Source organism: Anas acuta, chromosome Z (assembly GCF_963932015.1).
Source record: "Anas acuta chromosome Z, bAnaAcu1.1, whole genome shotgun sequence".
In the NCBI taxonomy this organism is placed as follows: domain Eukaryota; kingdom Metazoa; phylum Chordata; class Aves; order Anseriformes; family Anatidae; genus Anas; species Anas acuta.
The window spans coordinates 48499195-48514234 of NC_089017.1; the positions used below are offsets into that span (position 1 = coordinate 48499195).

The 15040-nt window shown below is 39.5% G+C and overlaps 1 protein-coding gene across 1 annotated transcript; it reads right to left on the minus strand.

Annotated features, from left to right (window-relative positions):
* Positions 1-538: 538 nt before the first annotated feature.
* Positions 539-14645, minus strand: TMEM175 (transmembrane protein 175). Its single transcript, XM_068666586.1, has 10 exons — positions 14237-14645; positions 14034-14072; positions 12762-12859; positions 10803-10854; positions 9097-9132; positions 7753-7836; positions 6899-7063; positions 5046-5124; positions 3102-3243; positions 539-2544 (listed from the first exon to the last, which is right to left on the minus strand). Exons 1-10 carry the CDS (start codon positions 14399-14401, stop codon positions 1881-1883), a joined length of 1524 nt encoding a protein of 507 aa, XP_068522687.1. The 5' UTR covers positions 14402-14645; the 3' UTR covers positions 539-1880.
* Positions 14646-15040: the final 395 nt, after the last annotated feature.

Consider the following 15040-nt stretch of genomic DNA (forward strand, 5'->3'; position numbering starts at 1 on the left):
TTTAAATACTACTACCCTGGCTACAGGAAAAAAAGTTCTTTCTGCAGAAGAAATAATTTATTTCCAAATGGGAAAAAAAATAAAAAAGGAAAAATGCTTTATTTAGTCACTTATTTATTCAGTGCAATTCACTGCTCTTCAAAGCATCCCTGTAAACGCTGGAATGAAACTCTGTGGTCATATTCAGTTGCAGGTCTCATTTTCAAGTACCAGCAAAAAAAGAATAAACCTTTCAAACCTTTTTTTTACATCCAATTAAAAGTTTAGGTGTTTTTCCATGCTGCCTTTATGATCTGACTGTCTAAACACTACCTATCACAAAGCATGCAGGTTAGTTTTGTTGTTTTTTTTTTTTTTACATCCATCAACTTCTCTGAGCTGAACCCCAGAATCTAAACTACTCCAGAGCTCACTCACACATATCTGATAAAAAAAAAAATTGGTATTAACACATATACTTACTATGACAAAAGACTGTAAGATAAAAATTTGCAACAAGATGACCAAACTGCGAAAGCAGAAATAAAGGGCTGGAAGCTTTGCTGTTTTTCTTCACTGATTGAAATTTATTACAAATACAGATATTCACTGTTTACGTGCTGACTGCATAGTTGAAACAAAAACACAGACCCAAAAGTGCTTTTATTAGTTATTAGAACGAAAGAGCAACACGTAACACATCACATAATCCTACTGCAAATCATTTTTTCTAAACCAGGTATAAAACTCCTTGCATATCTGAAGATACTTTTTCACAAGAATTACACAATACTAAGGATTAGATGTCAGTACCAAGGTGCTTCAAACCAAAAGTACAAGTGCTTTCAGACTGATCTGAACTGAAACTAGATATCTGAATTTGTTCTCACTATCATTACTCCAGTCATTATTTGCCAGAGCACTTTGGTTTTATTTTATTGTTGTTATTGTTGTTTGTTTTGTGGTGCTTTTTTTTTTTTTTTTTGAACACCAAAATCCCCCAAATGCTTTTAAATAAAGCATTAAAGCTGTTAGGCACTAAGTTCAAGATACAAATGAATGCCTCTGCCAAAAAGAAATGTAAGGACTGACAAATTTACCTCTAGTCCCACAGCTCTTGAGATTTCTTCCCAGGGATATACCAAAACTAGTTCATGTAGTCACATGGATCCTCATTTGTGAAATACAGCCTTTTATACTTACTATACTATAACACTTGTTCTTGAAAAAGAACAAGTATGACTGAAGAACTCGTGTTCAGGCAGCCTGGGAGAAGGCATATGGGTCTCAATTGCAACTTCTATCTGAACTTATGCTCAGAGTCATTCAGAATGAAGTAGTTTTCAAAACGCTACCACAAGTTTGTGGCTACACAGAAGAGGCATCGTAACCATAAAAAATAAAAATAAAATTAAAAGGGAGACCACCAATCTGTATACACAAATGTTTACAGTGATTCACCATCCAGAAAAACAGGTCTCCATCATCTCTTCCAAACCTCACTCCCTATCTTGTAGCAGCATAACCAGCTTCTACACCTGTGCTTGGTTGCCACAATGACTATCACATGTCTGAAAAAGGACATTTTGCTGGGTATCTTTGTATTTCATCATCGATCATCACTGCAGTTGTACTTCAAGCAGCATTTGTTTCCAAAAGGTTAATTGTCAAGGTAGGGGAACATGCTTTCTGTCTTCCCTACTTAGCTCCTTCTCCCCCCCCCTTATTTTTTTCAGTTACTGGTTTTGCAGAGTCTCAAGCATGACCAGCTACAGCTGAAGTATGACCCAGTTATGGCAAACACAGGCTTTAATTTAGATCAATACAGATTACACATCAAGACAATGTGAGTTAGAAGAATTGCAATTAATGTTGCAGCTTCGCATGCACTGCATGGAAATTTAGGACAGTGTATCAGTAGGAGACAAACATGCCTCCTCCTCTTCTAGCAGTACAACCTTCCGCCTGGAGAGAGACATCACAGACTTTATGAGAGTTAAGGAAATTCTAACAAAAATGCGCAAGGCAAGAAAAGCAAATGGGATTACAATCTGCATAAGATGGAAAATTTCTGTGCTAAATTCACTTAACAAGCACGTTAGAAAGAAGGCCCCTAGGCTTACACAAGGGTAGAGAGCCAGCTTGGCAAACATGAAGGCATGCTCCTTGCCACCATACCTAGCAAAAGGATGCAACGTTTCCCTTTCATGCAGGAGGGCTGTAGTCCATATTGCAAACTGAAATATGCTGGCAAAGAAAGTAATAACACAGCTGACCTGAATGGCTTCTATTTCATTGTGAGACTTCTCTGCAAATTCACTGGTCAGCTGGTAAGCCAGTGGAAGCCCGCCAATGAATGCCAATGAAAGTATATTAAGCAGTCCCATTAATCGGGTAGCTTTTGTTACATATAGGAAAAGCGAGTGATGGACAAACCACAGGAGACCAATTGTTACAAATGAGCCGAAGTAGGCAAGGTAGTTTGGCCCATATTCACTTAAAGCTTCAAGAAGGCTGCCATGAAACTTCCCTCTCACTTCTCTTGGATCGGGGACATTGTCTTCACTGTGGAGAGAAAACTCACTTTACTTTGCATGTTAGTTTTATAAAAACACTCCTGGGGCAACAATTAAGTATTTTGTTTTAATCTGGCCGTGTAGGAAAGAACAGGCATCCACTCTGTAGTTCTCTAATTTGTACCTCAAAAGAAGCATTTCAAATAAAAGTTCAGGAATTAAATTAAATCTGAAAGGAAACACAAAAGAAAATTGGCTTTCCTTCAGGTTAATTTAATAAAGCTGCCACAGGGACTAAACAGCTTTTGTTGGTAAAAGGCTTTTATCTGAAAACACATCTAAACATAAAGAGGACTTTGTCCTTCAAGACTCTCCAACCCAATATACGTTAAACAGACTAATGATCAGTACTTCTGAAATGTGGGAGCTAAAAATATCTTCCATTTGTGCTCTGTAACTTTCCAAAATATCACACTTGAGATAACCACTACAGGCTTTAGAAGTAAAAAGCAATGTTTGGTTAGCTTTATTTCCTCAGATATTACATATAGACATGAATTGGCATTACAGTTAACACTAATTGTCAGAGGCAACACAAAATCTTACCATATGTCCAAAATGAGCAAGGTTGCTACAATGGCATAGACTCCATCGCTGAATGCTTCTACCCGTTCCTTACTCAGAGGCTCACTAAGGTAAAAACTAAAGGTTTCTAAGCTATGGTGTTCCTCTTCTTCATTTCTCTGACCTGGAAAACAAACCTGGATGTATACTAATGAAAGACAAAAATCAGATAGCACAAAACAAGGTATTTAAAGCATTAAAAAAAAAACAACAACAATGAAAAACCTACTGTGATCTCCCTTTTTCTTTCTCTCCACCCCTCAAAATCTTTCTGTAGAAAGAAAGGTCCTATCCACCCACACATGTCACTTTTTTCTCTGCAGCTGTGGCTCCCCCTGAAGTTCATATTGCTTCCCTACAGGACAAGCACAACAGAGACAAAAAAACCCTGTCCTTTAAACCGTGTAGCAGACCATCTCCACCAAATGAACACGGGCCCAAAGCTCTAATTGAACAAAATATGTGAGCTAAACAAATCAGATGCTGTGCCAGGAGGGCACAGTAAGGCCTCCCCAGGAAGCCTTAGTAACTGTGCGTCCCCAAAGACACTGTGGAGAACTTATACTGCACAGGAAGAAAAACCTCACTGCAGAACCGGGGCTGCACTGGCACATGAAATCACCTGCTTTAAAATAAATCCAGCCTTTCGCCGGAAGATGGGGCTCTGGAGCTTTTAAGGAAAACATCAAACTCATCCCTAAAGACTGAGCTTTGAATTGCCCAGCTAGCCAAGCTGCACCACCTCAGGAGTATAGATTTGATGAAGAAAAAGCCTGCAGTTTCCAGAATTAAAGAGAGAAACTCAATTAAAAAGCAAGTGTAAACACATCTCAATCAATATAGCAGTAAATTACGTTAGCCATCTGACAGGGTTAGACAAATACAGCCTTGACCTGGCTGTGAACAGCAGTGTCCCCACTGCAGCAGGCAGAGCAAAATATCTCTGCCCATTTGTTCTCTGGATCTGAGACTCTGGCTGCAGCTGTTTCAAAGCATTTCTACCTGTCTAATCCTGCTTCTGAATGGCAGAATCAAACAGGTTCCTATTCGTAGCAAACAAAGATAGACTTGTCCTGGGCTAAAATGGAGCAGCAGAGGCACAAAGGTGTTACTCTGCTGACTCACCTATGCAGTGCTTATTCCAAAGGCATACAACTGTTTGGTATTTTTCTGGTCAGTTAATATTACTCTCAAAGGGGGGCAGTGCCTCTTTTGGCTAAATAGCTTGCATGGCAACACCTCCTCTTTTATTTTGGCACTGGCAACATCTCTCCTCAGTGGAGTCTCAGCAGAGCTGAATAGCAGAAGTGCTGTTGGCACGGTTATGCAATGGTCAGTGTTGACAGAAAGGGGGCAGAAGGAACCTCAGCAAGGAGCATGAGGGAAGGCAGCATGGATTTAGGCTGCCTTTAGCCATGTGTGAATTTAAACCACAGCAGTTAGATACGTAAGGCATAATGCACTGAACAGTTACTTACAGTAGATGTGCTTCAATTACATATCTGCTTGTTACGGACTCTCAAACATGCTGCTGATTGCTGGTTTGAGAATGTGGGACCATAGAGTACTGCTGGGAAATGATACAGGTACAGAGCTTGCTTTCTATATTTTTCTGTCCTCATTCCCCTTTTTTAGAAGGGAAGAGGGATTGCCTGCAGCCATCACTCAGCAAAAAACAGAAGGGTTTTGCTTTCAGAAACAACTTAGTAATGCATACCTTACATACACATGTATCTATTAGTAAATTAAAAGGAAAGCAGGGGGCTACGGAGAAACTGGAAGCAAAGCAATAAAACACCAAATCACTGTACGCCAAGAGTGAAATTGGAAGTAGAGTTGAAATTACTTCATTCCATGCTATTTGGATGACATGTTGACAACCTAATAACATATCCGAACATACTCCCTAGAAATGCTCTTACTCACCCAAAATCTTAGTTTTACACCACGTAATGAATCGAGACAGATGTGGAAAAACGATTACAAGCCCAAGAAGTACGTAAGACTATGGAGAAAAAAATAAACAGAGGTTAAATTTAGTTATCAAAATGTAAATTTCTTTCTAAGTTTAACATTAAACTGTTATTCTCAACCTTTAGGTATAATCACATTGAGAAACAAAATCTTGATTTTATGACATGGAAATGACTCACCTGAAATCAACACGCACCTCTTGAATATTACATGTGCAGCCTAATGCTTTTTGATAGCTAGTTTAGTTTTGATAGCTAGTTTAGTGCTAGCTATGAATACTGAATTAAAACAGGAAGAGAAATAATCCTGCTAACAAATGCAGTAACGATTTCTCGGGAGTTTGGAGAACTGTTGCGTATTTCTAATACTATCTGTCACTTGACACTCAACCTGAAATGTCAAGTTTGCCAGCTAAAACTCCTAAGCACCCCTGCATTGTGCTGGCAAGTTATTTGGATAACAATGTAATAATGTGATCAGGAAAGGCTGTAGACAACAAAACCAGAAAACAAACAAAAAAAGCACAAAATACTTTCTTTGGTTGAATCACAATTTTAATTCCAGCAGGTTGCACAAAAAATGTATTGAAATAAGGTGATGGAGGGTGGTGGCAGGGAAGAAGATTTTTTAAGCTAAAGCAAAGAAACAGCCGTGAGGGATACTCTCAAGGACAGAGCTCTTCGCAGATTTTGACCAGCATTCTGTAAGAACTTCATAAAATTCTTTGAATCTCTGCTGGTTCCTTTTTGTCTTTGATGAAGGCAGAAGCTCTGCTAAGCATCTCTGTGAAGAGTCATTATTACAAAAACACCCCATCTCTCTCAAATTTGAATACATTTATTTCAACAAGTTCCCTAAAAAAAAGACCATGATTTAAGTGTCTGTGTCCTGAACTTTACATGCTTTTTGAAGTGTGTCTCTGTCCCACTGTGCCAGCTGTACTTAGGGGGGAATTTGCATATGCTGCATGTCTCTGTGTAATACTTCTGTCCAAAAAACAGCTCAGTGGGTCACAAGTGGTTCACAGACTGCACAAGTCTAAACACTAGTGCAACCTGTAGATTAATTTGACTGATGTTAATTAAAAAAAAATAAAAATACTAGTGAACTAGAGAAAGAAGGAAGTAACAAGGAAGACTGAGATGAGGAGAATATTTTGTTAAAATTGGTTATTTTCATGCTTGGACTCATAATTGGCCCTTTTATCAATAGTAACCAAAATTTTGTGGTTAAAACACTGATTAATTTCCATGGTTATTAATATGTAGATGCAACCTTACCACTTAATAAAGGTGGCCGAGGCTGCCGTAAGGGCAGGCTTTAGTGAAAAACATTCAAGATGCAGGTTGGGTAACTGGTCTATTTATTCAATTTCTTCTTGCACCTTGTGAGTATAGCAATTATATTCACCTATCTTCAGTTGTGCAATGTGATGTTTATTTCATGTAACCTTCACATTATCTCACTGACTTATGGTAAGCAAGATGCTAAGTTACTGTTTAGAAGATCTGCTTCTGAAGATCAATTAAGGGAATCATTACAAAAACCAAGGCTGAGCAAGTAAAGCAAATACTGTAGCAGAATATTCTTTGAAAACCCAAGCAAAATTCACAGATTGAACTACAAATTGGCCTGTATGAATTGAAAACATCCAACACAAAATAGCAACCATGATTACATCACCATAAAACCAGCAACTGAGAAAGTCTGCATATTTGACGTGGACACCATTATTTTAACACAGGCACAAACACAGATAATACATACTGCTGTGCCCCAGTACTCTGTTAACTGGGAGAACTTACCAAAGGAATAAAGACAAAGGAAAAGATGGCTGCTAAAAAACATAAAATCGGTCCTCTAAGGATAATCTTCAAGATATGACGTTTATAGAAATTCTGATTTTCAGACACTTGTATCTGTTGATTCAGTAAGTGTGGGTGATAGAATCCATACAGTACTATCACAGCCTGCAAGGAGAAGAGCGTTACTGAAGGTAATACACACAAGTACACACAGCATTTCAGCACTATAACTGCAAAACTATAAATAAACAAATATATTATCAAATTCCAGAACACATTCTACCTTATTTTTCACTCCCACATGGAGGACCTGTCTTAGAAACTCTGCAATTTCACACTTTTCTGTTTATCAGGATTTTAGTTTCCTCTGCAGAGCATGATATGACCGTGGATGTTACATGAAGAAGGCAGGCCTCTACAGCAAGGAACAGAAAGTAACAAGGCACTGTTCCAGGCAAAAAAACAGTGCCGTGCTATGTACTTAGCACTGAGTCAGAAAGCCTCTCTCTGTTCACTCAGTCACTGCTGTGTGGCTCAGTGGGAACTTCGGCAGGCAAGGTCAACTACTATTTCATCAATATTTAAATTTAAAGAATTTAAAAAAAAAATTAAAGAGAGGGAAGAAATTCTGTGGGTCAGCTGATTTAGCTGCATATATCCGTTTCACAGGACAGTGGCAATCATCTCATTAGCACATGTTTTCTTATGGCAAAAGGCGCAGCATTGAAAAATACTGCTATACAAAAGAAAAAGACACTTAGCAATTTATAGCCACAGTTAATAAACCTAATTTTAGTTCCGCCCAATAGAATCTAGGCTCTAAAAGTGAAAATGTAAGGGGATAGCTCAAATACCTGTATAAGGCCAATGACAACAGCGCAGACACTGAACAGGAATATTCCAAAAGGCACTCCTGGAAAGGAGGCCATTAAGGAAAACTAGAAAAAATGCAACCAGATCAAACATTTAGTTTGGAAGCAATGTAGGAACAACAACAGAGAAAAAGGAGTATTCTTCATTCGATACTGAAACTTTAAAGCATAAACACTTGGCTTTCTGATATAATTCCACTAAATGCAGTTTCTAGCCACAAGCACATGCAAGCATCCCAACCGAGGGTATCTAGATAGATGGCTTTGCTCATATGCTGATACTGCTAAAATTCACCCCCTCTAATGCTGTATCTTCTTAGTAACTACAGGCTGATTTGCAGCTGATCATGAAGTTTAACATTTTCAGTAGACAAGATGTTTGTAACTGAATATTCTTGATATTAAGATACCTTCTTGAACCTTTTAATTTCTCTACCTCCATGGCTGCTTGTTGTATCAACTTCTGCAGCTTCATTACGTGAGACAAAAAAAAAAAAAAAAAAAAAAAGCGTGCAGTAAAAGTGTGTATTAGGGTAACACAGCTAACTTTCCAAAAATTATTTCAGCTTGGAGGCAAAGGAAGAAGTAGGTGCTCTTGCTGACAAAGGCCCTTTTGCTTACCACAGCTTTATTCTTTGCAGGTTAATACATAACACAGACATATCCATGGAGAAACAGGTACCTGTCCTATAAATCTGTTCTAAACATACAATAAAAGTCAAGAACCATTTTAAGCAACTGTTTTGTTCTGCTAATTATGGTGGTCAATTCTTGCTGGATCTAAAGGTTATCTGTCGAGAAATTGCTAGATCATCAAATCTGTGTATTTAAAAAGCAGATACTTTTTGCTAGAACCACCACTGCTGAATGAGCCACAGGTGATACCGAAAACTCTCTCCAGGTTACAAGAGTAAAATACTCTGCTATCTAAAGAGGGGTTTGAAATACAGGTTTAGCTCCCTTACAAAATTCAAAATTCTCATCAGTGAACTTTGACATTCAATTCATCTGCTTCTTTTAAATATAACCCGGAAAACTATGGCTTTCCATGATTCTAATTTATCTTCCACATTACCCATTTTCTGCAAGGCCTATGTATAACATGCAGGAGATGAAGAATTTTCAAAAAAATTCTTCAAGATTTTTTTAAGTTAATTTTAAGAAACTAAGGATTAATGCACTAATTGTAAAATTAACTACTAGAATGGATTCAGCGTTTATACTATAATAATACTCTCCTGGCTTTTGGAATACTTTGGTATAACCTCTCCAAACAAACAAAAAAACGTAACATAAATATATGTCAAATTTTAGAAAAGTACTTACAGTGTATGGCAAGAAAGTTATGATCATCATACAAGCCTAAGAAAAGAAAAAAAGTGTATTGAAACACTAGGTGAACTACAAGCAAGCAATAGCATCATTTAAGACATAGCCAGAGAATGTAACACAAACAACTCAAATGCAAGTGTTGCATCTTGAGAAGAAAACATTTCTGAAGTTGCTGAGCTATGACTGAAACATACAGCCAGTTCTGTACACACCTTCAAAGTTTGCTATGCAAACTGTACATAATTCTACAGTTTTCTTAACAGTACCACAGATAAAAGTCTTCCTTATGGCTCCTAACAGACTTCTCACTGGACCAGCAATGCCAAAAATAGAAGCACCTCCTTAGGATGTGTGATTTCCCTTGACAAAGCCATTAATTTCTGATCATAAATTTTTAAATATTAGCTAAGGAAGAACGAACAAACAAACCTAAAGCAAGCAGAAAAGATGATCAGACAGGGGGAGCACCTCTCCTGTGAAGAAAGGCTGAGGGAGCTGCGGCTGTCCAGGCTGAAGAAGAGAAGGCTCCAGGGAGTTCTCATTGTGGCCTTTCAGTACTTAAAGGAGTCTTATAAAAAGGATGGAGAGGGACTCCACTCAAATAGATAATAACAGGACAAGGGGGAATGGTCTTAAAACTAAGAGGACAGATTTAGATTAGACATTAGGAAGAAATTCTTCACTGTTAGGGCTATTGGTTTGGCACAGGCTGCCCAGAGAAGCTGTGGATGTCCCACCCTGGTGGTGTTTAAAGCCAGGCTGGATGGGGCCTTGGCCAGCCTGATCTAGTGGGTGGCATCACTGCCTATGGCAGGCTGCTGAAGTTGGATGATCTTTAAGGTCTCCTCCAATCCAAGCCATTCAATGTTTCTATGAAATGCATAGTTTTGAAAGCTAAATTACAGAAGAAATATATGCCTTAAACAATTCTTCTTACGTGAATTCCTATACTGTTCTCACAGAATTTAAACTCGGTATTTTTTAGTCACAAAAGTTAAACAAACCGTGTAATTGTACATTGTCGAGAGAACCAAATTTTAAGCAATATAGTAAAAATACAAAGCTCTATCTGAAAGCAAAAATACACTTTCCATTGCAGCATCCCATTACAACTAACTGTAACCAAGATATTACAAGGTGGCTCATTAAAAAATACACACCCAAATAAAGAAAGAATTTTTAATAGATAAGGTTTAGGAAAGAGTGAATCTCAAAACACTGCATCAGAGACTGGTCTCTCAGACGTAGTTTTTTTTAAGATTGTGTTTCAAATAAGCTTCACAATGAATTTCTGGGTAACTCAAACATAGAAATGGCTGAAACCTTAACTGAAACTCAAACTCATAGCTATCATTTTTGCCACAAAAGACATAAAATGTCATTTTCTCAGGTTTGGAGGAAAAAAGTCACATAGACCAGGAAAGTCAAAATATTTGTGCTTAGGTGCCTCTTGAGTTCCCTAAGATGAACTTCCACCTAACCTGGTGCAGATCTTCTTTTGGTTTACAATGCAAGTTAAAAGCAAGTTAGTTATCAAACATGTGCTTTGGCGAAGAGGAATTAAAGCTCTCTGTACCTTATGGGCTTTGAAATTTGGTGGAACTGATTTAAATTAGAAACACTCTGTTGTGTGTATACAGTCTAAAGAAAAAGTGACCTACAGTTGGTAGCTAATCACAAGTATGTTGGGTAAGACTCACCAGATTTAGAAGCGCAAGGACGTCATCTATAAGTTCTATCACCTGAAACAACCTGTCAAGGCAAGTTAAGATACCATGAACAAGCCAGCTCCCGAAATATGTTACAACACTGCATACAAATTATGCATTTATTGTATTATAGGGGAACCTGATTTCCCTTGCTCCAGGATTTAGGCAAGCAGTCCAAGTGCTACCAAAACATAAACTCAAACATGGAAGACACTTGTTAGAAAAAAAAAAGAAAAGCTAGATATGAACAGTCAAATCCAATCATGGAAAAGTTGTTAAGAACCTCATTTCTATTTGAAGGACAAGTGGCATAAGACGTATCAAACTGACCTCTTATTTTTCCTTTTGATTTTTTTGGCTCTATCCTTCCTCTGCACTTGTAATTGTATCTTTACTGTGAGGTAAATTTAACTGTTGTTAAGAGCCAATTCATGTGTGAAAAAAGAATCAAGATGGCCATTCTGACACATCAAGTAAGGCGCCAAAATCCTAACAATGCAGAGAGCTACAAATGGGTATCACACCTTGGAAAATGGAACACAGGAGGTAATCACAGGTTGCGCCTCTGACAGAATAGGATCAATCCACTTACTTAGAGGAAGAACAGTGGTAATATTTGCTAACGTGATAAATTAAAAAAGCACTGCCATGATTGTTTACAGTGTCTCATCGTTGGAAGTATTCAAGGCCAGGCTAGATGGGCCTTTGAGCAACCTGGTCCAGTGGGAGGTGTCCCTGCCCATGGGAGGGTGGGGGAATTCGATGATCTTTAAGGTCCCTTCCAACCCAAACCATTCCATGGCCCTATGATTCCAATACTGTAGAGAGTAAACTGCAGAGCTGCCTTGATTTTTAGCTTGACTGAGAGGATTTTAATAATACCATAGAGATAACATTTATTCAGGCCATGTTTCCTTTAAAACTATCCTATCCATTTATTCACAGCTTTCTAACATACGCTGACTTAGAAATTAATAACACTCAATTACACATTATGTTTTCCTTAATTTTTAAGAGGCTGTTGCTTTACCCAGAAAGAAGTACGCCAAACAAAGACCAACTGTCATATTTCAGCTCACCTGTTAACACTGCAAGGTGTTCACTAGAGGTAAGCATATCAAGTTTGAAAAACAAAATATTGCTTTGGACTATAGCTGTTTGCTATCTAATTATTGTAAATACTTGGATGTATTACCAAGAATCCAGGATATTAGGGAAAAAAAATGACAACTTAGAATTGCCTCCGTAGAACTGATCTCTAAAGAAGGCAAAGTTACTTTATTTTTTAGTGACTTCATTAGAACACAATCCAAACTGTCTTTAAATGAATGGATTTGGAAAGAGGACCAGCTTACCTTGTTCTGAAGAATAAAAACCCTCAAAATACTATGGCAGAAGAAAAAAAAAATGCTTGCTGCCCTACCCCCACAAAACACCTGCATATTAATTTCCTTTTGACTACTAAGGTACGTGTAAGCGGCAAAGTGGCAATGTCCACAGCTGTGGAAAATGCAGCATCTGCAACATCAAAACTAGTTTTGCAAGAAGCACTGCTGGGGACTGAAAAAGACAAGTTTTAGGCCAGCAGTCCTATCTGAATTCCTCTATTTGTGCATCACACAACTTAAAATGTCATGCTTTTTCAGCATACTTTTACATTTAATTCCATCAAGAATATTAAGTGAAATGAAGAGTAACTCTGAATTTAACTCTGAATATAATACTTCTTTTTCTTTGTATCACAGTTTCTATAGTGTAGAAACACATTACGTCACTGATTAGGATAGCACTTCTTACAGTGTATTTTCATAATTACTATCCAACAACAAAAAGTCCAGAAACATATCAGCAACACAGGAACGTATCAGACAGAAGGTGATCTTCTGCCCTTTTAAACAACAGCTTTTCTTTGACTCTGTAGTGGAGTTAAACATTTTTGCTTGTTCCTACCTTACATGAGCTGCCCATGCCACCGTGACTATTAAGAAGGTCATCAAGTAGACTGCAATTTTTGTTAGAAGAAGTTGCTGAACGCTTTCACCTAGTTTCTGAAACAAAATAAAAAGTGTCACCCAGACAGAAAGAAAAAATAGTTATTTTCTGAAAGTACTAGCATTACTTACAAATGGGAATGACATGCAGTCATGCAGAGTATTTTTTTGAAAATGCTTGCCAGTAATGCAGTTTTCCTCCAATGGTCTTTTTTTTTTTTACCATCATGCAGACAAACTGTATTAGACACTGATAAATATACTGAAATGTGTAGTTAATGGACTATGATATTCCAACACAACTCTTCAACCTGTAAAATCTGGGCTTTCCAGACCTCAGTTCACCCTTTGATTCATTCATGCACTCTCACATTGCTGTTACTGTGATAATGCATTTTAGGAGAAGGGCTGGCTACAAAACATCCCTATTATTTCCTTAACACTGACTTCTGAAGTAAAAGCATCCTACAGATTTTCATATGATGATTATTCACAATGAGGCAGGGAAGGGCTCAACCACATCAGTTCTGCACATACCACCACAACATCAGAATAGATTACACAGACTGATGCAGTGTATTTGCTGGATCATACCCGAGTTTCCTAAACTGAGGCAAAACATTCAACATTGAGTCTAGCTCTGTTTTTAGGAGCGGATAAACAAACTGTGATTAAAAAAATCGTGAATCTCCTCAAGAGACTGAATTGCATTGCCCAACACTCCTGCTTCATTCTGATTTAATTTTCTGTAGTCCCTTTATTATTATTATTGTTATTATTATTATTATTATTATTACAGTTGTGATTAAACTGGTCTTAAAGCCAGCACTACATTAAGTGGCTTCTCTGACTGATGATATATTACAAATAAGAGCTGATTTTTATTTATTTATTTATTTATTTATTTTTCTGGAAGATGCTTTGGTTTGACAGGTAATTTATCTTCATACAAAAGTAATTGTATATAATCTATGATGTGTATACATATACATTTCATTCAGGTTTTATGTCATTACTCCTGTAGATTACACGAATCTTCAGTATTTAAAATTTTTCACCTTGAGTTCAACAGCTCCTCCTCCTAGAGGAAATTTCTTGTTAGATATACTGTTATTTAGCTTTCTTTGTGAAGTTTGGAGCTTAAACTGAAGTGGGGTGTTGAATCAGGACGTCACATGCATGCCCAAAGATACCAGAAACAACAACAACAAAACAAGAACAGCAGAGATACCTGATCGGGGTGTATTTTTGTGTGGGCCACAGGCAGAATCTGAAAGAAGAAAGCCCAGTTAGTACACACGCAGCTCATTTCCTCGCTCGGAGCCTGAATGAAGCCCAACACAACTCCATGCGGCTGCCGATATTCGCGCAGTGCTGGCTCCCTGCTCCCCGCACCCCCCCGGTCCCTACAGACCCGGGCAGCCCGGGGCTCACCATCACGGTGGCGATGATGGAGAGCAGCGCGTCGCTGTAGGCCAGCAGCCGGTGCGAGGTCTGCGTGCTGCTGCCCAGCTCCAGCTCCAGCGCCCGGCCGTGCAAAGCCTCCCCCGGCACGGCTCCGGGGCCGGGGCCCGGCGTGGCGGCCCGCGGAGCCGACATGGCCCCGCCGGCAGCCGGCGCCTCCCGCGGCGCGGTGGCGGGGCCCGGCCGGGAAGCGGGCCCGAGAGATGCCGGCCCCGCCGGGCAGGAGAGCAGCGGAGCGGCCCCGGGGCACGGAGCGGGAGGCGGCTTCCGACCGTGGCCCTGCCCCGCCGCTCGCCGCCGCACCGCTACCGGCACCGGCACCGCTGCGGGAGCTGCGTGTGCCCAGCCCCGGGCGGAGCGGGCTGAGGGGAGGCCTCATGGCGGCCTGCAGCTCCCTCACCAGGGGAGCGGAGGGGCAGGCGCTGAGCTCTGCTCGCTGGGGACAGCGACAGGACCCGAGGGGACGGCATGGAGCTGGGACAGGGGAGGGTCAGGCTGGGGGTTAGGGAAAGGTTCTGCACCCAGAAGGGGGGTCGGGCACTGGGACAGGCTCCGCAGGGCAGTGGGCACAGCACTGAGCCTGCTGGAGTTCAGAAAGCATTTGGACAACGCTCTCAGACACATGGTCTGATTTTTTGGGAATATGAATTAAGAATGATCTTCCTTAGGTCTGGGAGTGTCAGTGAGAGTATCTTGAAGTTGGTGCCTTGTACAAGTGACTTGAGTTGGCTCTTTACATCTAATGTATATACACCAAAATTACACTTCACAGAG